At 29.4% G+C, this 6787-nt stretch overlaps 1 protein-coding gene across 2 annotated transcripts in view; it reads right to left on the bottom strand.

Moving 5' to 3' along the window:
- Positions 1–6011: 6011 nt before the first annotated feature.
- Positions 6012–6787, bottom strand: part of LOC111632482 (deoxyribonuclease-1-like) — a 20314-nt gene continuing 19538 nt past the window's right edge. For both annotated transcript variants that reach the window (XM_023376901.1, XM_023376902.1), the window contains exons 8-9: positions 6503–6554; positions 6012–6431 (exon numbers count right to left, since the gene is read on the bottom strand). In XM_023376901.1, the coding sequence (XP_023232669.1) occupies positions 6025–6431; positions 6503–6554 (459 nt within the window). In that variant the 3' untranslated portion in view covers positions 6012–6024. The remainder of the gene's footprint in view (positions 6432–6502; positions 6555–6787) is intronic.

Below are 6787 nucleotides of genomic sequence, written 5' to 3'. Positions count from 1 at the left end.
TAATTGGATGAAACTGATAAAATCATAAGCTTTTGACTTGTTTTCTGTTCATATATCTTCATTTCTGACAGAATTCTTCTATGGACTTAATCTTTCTTTTCCATTCATAATATATTAAATTTATCTTACCTGGAATGAACTTTACACCTTCAAAGTATTTTTTTTTTTGAATATATTAAATAGTCTTCACAGTTTTAAAAATTATCTTGAGCTATCGTACTATGCGCTCATGTTGCGTGACTTCTCTATTTTTGTCACTATATAATAATATAATTAAGAAAGTCACGCGTAAAATATGATAAATTAATGAGCTCGCATGATTTATTAATATTATATATCGATTTTTAATAGATATACAATAAAATATGAGCTTAATTTAACTTTTAGTTTCTGATAATTGGAGAAAGCATTCTTTTAATTGTATAAGTGACATAATAATCATGTCATAATGTAAATATATTATATAAAAGAAACACAAAAACCTTTCTGAAAACAAAAAAAAATTAAGCATTACAAGATGGCTACCTTCAAAATTCGAATTAAAAAAAATCCAGCTACAAGTTATGTAACTTTCCCGGCAAAAATATTAAAATTGCTTGTGGCGTCATCTGTTACGAGACTGTGTTTAAAAGTTTTATATATTATTAATTATTATAAAATGACAAAATGCTTAATTTTGAGGATGAGGATAGGGATGAGTTTTATATAAAATAATGTAAATATAACAAGTAAAATCGTCATTAAGTCTTTTATCTCCTCACTCCCTCGACTTTTGATCTCCAAAATTTAATAGCGTCAACTCTCCTAATACACAAACCTACCCGCAAAATTTCAAAAATTTTCGACGAAAAAACAAGAGTTATTTAGCTTCAAAATGGGTGAACAAAATTGTATCACACACAAATTTCAGGTGTACAGAAAAATCCCCCCGAAAAATTTCTTTTGCATTTCTCGACGTTTCAAAGTCTCCTGGGTCCAAAAATGTAAAAATCTTGTGTAGGAGAGTCATTTTTCGACCGATTTTTTTTACTTTCCCTGTATTAAAAAAGCCGGAAAACTAAAACATTTCTAATCGCTTCTATCGGGCATTAACGTGTTAATTTCTCATAAAACTGCCCTTTTCCATGCGAAATAAAACAGGAAATAAAATTTAAAAATGCATTTTCACGTAACACGAAAGATTTAATTTGAAATCTTATAAAACACAATTATTTTTTATTATAGAAAATATTTTAATTCTGTGTTATTTTATAATATATCTCGCTAAAGATATTTTAATTACTTACTTATTCGGATTTAATTAATTTACTAATTATTAAATCCGAAAAAATAGATTTAAAAATACTTTTACGACTCTAAATCTACTTTTTAATTAACATGTATTCTGTATAACATCTTTTTTTTTATCCTTCAATTATCACTTATTGAATTATAAAATGTATATAATAATAAGTGAAATTTGATTTCACTTATTATACAGAAACACATTATTCCAAATTACAATAAACTAAAAAAATATAGAGAAGTTATATAAATGGAAACTGGTTTATCTTTCCTTTTTTCAACAATAAAATAAAGTTTAGCTTCGTCACAAAACAAGAAAAGGTTTTATGTTTGGTACAAAAATATAAGGGAAACAGAAAAATAATTGGCAATAAAAATAATTGGTAATAATGAAATAGGTAAATGTTTAAGTACAATACAAATAACAAGTAAATAAAATGAAATAAAAATGTAAAAATTTCTTTTTAAACTATTGAAAAAGATGGCGTTTAACACGTGGTTAAAGATTCGTCCTATCATGACTGCCATCTGGTGGATTACATTGTAATTAAATGTTGAATTTCTCTATTTTAAACTATTGAAATGTTTGCTTTATACTTTCGTAATTTAAATGTAATAGTTAAGATATTATTAAGTTTAAAACATTATTTAAAATAGAATATCATTTAATAAATTCGATCAGGAATCTTCAAAATTCATGAAATTTTCCTATTATAGACCCGATCACAATGTAGTCGGGTAAAAAGCGAGAAAAGACCTCTTGAAAGCAGTGCCGGCCTGAGGCAAGTTTTAGGATGGAGCGAGATCCTATTATGGCGCCCCCTTGGTCAGTAGCGTAGCGAACATAACTGGCGCTCGGGGCACGACACTTTATTGGCGCCCCGTCCAGAAACACATATAGTTTGTCTTGGAGANAATCCACTCCTTAAACATTTGGATGAAACATTTTGTGTAAGTGAAAAATCTTAATTAACATTATTCTTTATACAATATTGTAATATTTGTTTAATTTTAATTAATTAATATGGTAAGGTAAATGTTATTACAAATAAAGAAATTCAAATATTTTACAGTAGACCCCCCTATAAAACGAGTTCATATAATATGGATTCGTATATAACGGCGGAAAAATTGCGATCGTATTCGTATAAACACGCTAAAAGAGACTCGTATGATACGGTAAAACGTCATCGCCGACTCGTGTCGCGACAGAATTGGTCGAATCTAGACCAATAACGGATATTGCACAAACCGTTGAGTTTAAACGAGCGGCGGACCTACCATTTATTATTTAACGGCCATAAAAATTATATTTATATTAATGATGTCTCCAAAGTTCAGCGAATTTTTCGCATAAAAAATAATTTATCAGAAAACACGCGCCCGCCGTTCGATACGCCGCTCCATGACGAAAACAAGCTTAACCAATGGCGTCGTCGAACGGTGCACACTCGGTAAGTAATCCTACAATTTTTTGTTTATAGCATAGTTTATATGGATTATTCCCAAAAANCCTAATGAATTGGACTAATCTTTTCCGGAATTTTTAAAATTATTTAGTAAATATTAATTTAATTATAATTATTAAATTTAATAAGAGATGGCGCCTAACGCTTACCTCTAGTACCAAATTACTCAGTAGTTAATTATTAATGATAGCACTAAATGTAGTCCATTGATTTATTATTAAAAGCTACTTTAAATAAATTTAACAGTTAAAATTATTTCTTCAAAATATCAAAAAGATGTGGAAATGATGACAATAAATTCCAATTCAAAAATTTCCCCTGAAAGGTGTTAGATAGATGACTGGCAGGACTCTATTGTTAAAGGAAAAGTATGATGTACAGTACAGGCAAAAGCCATTACTAATTTGAGGTGGAGAGCATACATTTTAAGATAAATAAATTAAAAATATGATTAAAAATTGCAGCCAGGCATTGTAATGTCACAATATATCATTCGTTTTATTATATAGTTATGTTCAAATTGTTATACGAATTACTCATATATGAATTGAAAAAATTCTACAAACAAATAGTAAAATTTTTTAGAGGTATGTGTTATTATTTTATAGTCTTTTACGTTTATAGATACTCCTGTGTTACAGCGCTTTGCAATATATTCATGTTGGCTTTCAGAGGTTTTTTCGTTTTTAAGGTTTCGGAGTTTATTTATTCTTTTTACTTATGAAAGTTTTAGACATTGCACATTGTGTGTACACTATAATTTGAGCCCACCAGTGGCCAAAGGGAAAAAAAACACTGAACACTGGGTCGTAAGTTTGCGCTGACCAACGAATCCAAGTCAGAGCCAATTTAAATTGGAAAGTCCTTCTGAGGGGCAATCTCCTTGGCAGATCGTCCGTATGTTATATTGCTCATCATCTCATCAATAAGCCTAAAGACCTTGGATTCCTATGTCATCTCATCATCACTGCCCATGAGACCAGTGCCCGTTGGAGTCTTGATGCTATTTTCAACCCTCTGTGTTTAGGACACGGAGAACCAACTCCTACTATTCTTGTACCATTCTTTCATATCATCCATCCATTCCCTACGTAGCCTACCTCTTTTATTTGGTCCATCCATGATTCCAAGTAATATAGTTTTAATTGCTCTGTTGCCACTCGTTCTATAGACGTGACCAAGAAGGATGAGTTCCCTTTGGATAACACGTTGGAATAGCGTTTTTGCTGAGTGGACTCATTTATAGACTTCGTCATTTGTGACCATATTATGCCATTCTACTCTGAGTAGCTTCCATACCATTTTCTTTCTATGGCATCTGGTCGTCGTCTGGCTTCCTTGTGAAAAACCCATGCTTCACATGCCACTAAAGATGCATGTGCATGTGTGCAATTTTTTATTTTATTTTTATTGTGATGATTGTTTAATTTTTGTTATATACTAAAATGTAATTTTTTATGGATTGTTCAATAGATTAGAAAGAATTGGACTGCAGTAGCAGAAGAAGATTAATAGAAAATAAAGTATTTTTCAACCCAAATGAAACAGTGTTTTTGTAGAGATAGCTGATGATAATCAATGGGAATCAGACAAAACTTTCTTCTTAAAATTAAGTTGCGAAGAAAAAATTGAAGACGTTGCTTTAAGAGCTTGCATCATGGAAATTATTATTTTGAATGATGATAGTGAGTTAGCATTTCATTTTAAACCTTACATTGGTTATACCGTATTTATTTCTATTATAAGTAAATTTAGCATTTTTATAAATATTGTAGAACCCGGCATTTTAGAATTTTAAAAAGTTGTATGATTCTGAAGGAGAATGTCAGCACTATTTTAATACCTGTTGTAAGAAAACGAGGTGCGGATTGGCCTTATCAGTTATAAATGGAGAATAATTGATAAATCCGCTTTCCATAGAAAAGATTTTAGTGAAGGACGTGGAAGACTTGTTTTTCAACACGCAGAAGTGGAGAAAAATATTGAAATTTCTATCATAGACGATTTTGAAGCAGAAAAAAAAAAATGAACAAAATAACTTTCGATATTTTACTTCTTTCAGATTATCTTCCCTCTCGTTTCTCCCACATCTATACTTGGAGGATGGTTAACATTTTTTGTATCTTTGCTTGCTATTGGAATATTAACAGAGATTATTGGAGACATGGCGTGTATTTCTGTTAGCTCAGTTGGATTGCACAACACTATAACGGCTATTATATTTGTGGTTCTCGGAACATCACTATCAGATTTATCTGCATCAAAAGCAGCAGCCGTGCAGGAAAGATATGCCGACAACGCCATTGGTAATATCACTGGAAGCACTTCACTCAATGTGTTTTTAGGAGTGGGACTTCCATGGATGATTCTTCTTTGTATTATATAAATATATATTGTTATCCTCGCTTGATGTTTATGATTTTTTTAAGATAAAAACACATGAATTTTGAATAATGATTTGTAAATTTTTCATAGAATGATATATAATCTGAAAACAAAAGAAAAATTAATCTATGAGTTATTTCTATACAAATGAGATCAAACTATTTATCTTTGTGAGACTTGATATGGAGACTAAGCATAAACTAAATCTTAAAAACAAAGAACTATATATGAAAATGATACATTTGTTTAAATTTAAAAATATGGTCGGGCATTTGTTTGTTCTTTCTTAATCTCGAGAACGGAGTTAGAATTTAATAATATAAGAACATATATGACTATTGTAATTTAAGTTTGTTAATCTTTAATAAATTTTAATTCCTGGCTTTGCCATTTTATATTGTATCTATATATTATCTCAAACAATATGTTTACTACATTCTGGTGAAATGATTAGTATAGATTTAGTTTAATAGCTTAACAAATGTAATGATATTTGTTCTGAATATTTTATCAAAAGAACTTTGATTTTGATTTTTTTTTATATCATGGATAATCAATAAGATAAATTTTGTAGATAGAATTAATCCTTTCAAAACAAAAACCGATAATTTTATTCAAAGGAAACGAAATTGTCAAGGTGTACAATTAATAAAAACAAGTAGGTCTGTTGTTATTAATTGTATGTGATAGTGTGAAAGGAATTAATAATTAATTTAATTTAAGCAGTGATCCATACGAACAATTCAATAGTTCATTCAGAAGTATATAAAATGGCATGAGTAAATGCTTAATTAATGTTACATATCATACTAAAAAGATAGTTATTAGCTTACTAAATTCTTTACATGAATATATAATTTCAAATTATACATAATTTACACAAAAATTAATTAAAAAATGTTTGCTTGCAGATATAAACTACACAAAATCCAGTAATCAAATTACAGTCAATATTTAAAGTATATTTTGCATTGACAATAGAACTGTAACTTCCAGAGTCCACCAGAGATCCATGTTTTACTTTAAAACGAATAGTTTCAATAGTTTCGGGACTTAAAACGTAATTCGACTTTTTGTTGAAGTCTTCCAGAGAAGATAATAAATCTTGAACGTTTGTCGTTCTCTTAATGGTTGTTAATCTCGCTCTACTTCCATTAAAGTCCTTGTACACGTTAAAATTCAACCTACGAATATTGTTATTATCAATCATTTGAAACAGACGTTTGCTCGGTCTTTTATCATAAACACTAATGCAGATATCCGTGAGAATATTATCAACGAAAACGCTAGGAACTGAAATGTTAATAAATATACAGTAATTACAAAACTTTTGTAAAAGTATTATAATTAAATTATAAAATTACCTTTTCCTCTTAACTGGAATTCTACAGGGAAATGATCCGATACTTGTCTAGTCTGCAAGGATATACATAAATTACAATAAAATATTAAAATTTAACAATATTTTACAATATCAAAGTATCAGGAATATCGCATGTAGTGTGCAATTGTTCACTGTACAAGGACGGTTATTCGAAGGGGGCGAAATTTTAATTTCTTTTATATATAATGAAAGTTATTTTTATTGTACCGTGGAGTCTAAGAATTATATACACAATATCCACTAGCTGTATTCATTTAGATATAGA

This window comes from Centruroides sculpturatus, unplaced genomic scaffold, assembly GCF_000671375.1.
Source record: "Centruroides sculpturatus isolate CEXI.00-Female unplaced genomic scaffold, Cexi_2.0 scaffold661, whole genome shotgun sequence".
NCBI classification, from domain to species: Eukaryota; Metazoa; Arthropoda; class Arachnida; order Scorpiones; family Buthidae; genus Centruroides; species Centruroides sculpturatus.
Note: the sequence above shows the minus strand (reverse complement) of the source record. Positions and strands in the feature narration are given on the sequence as shown.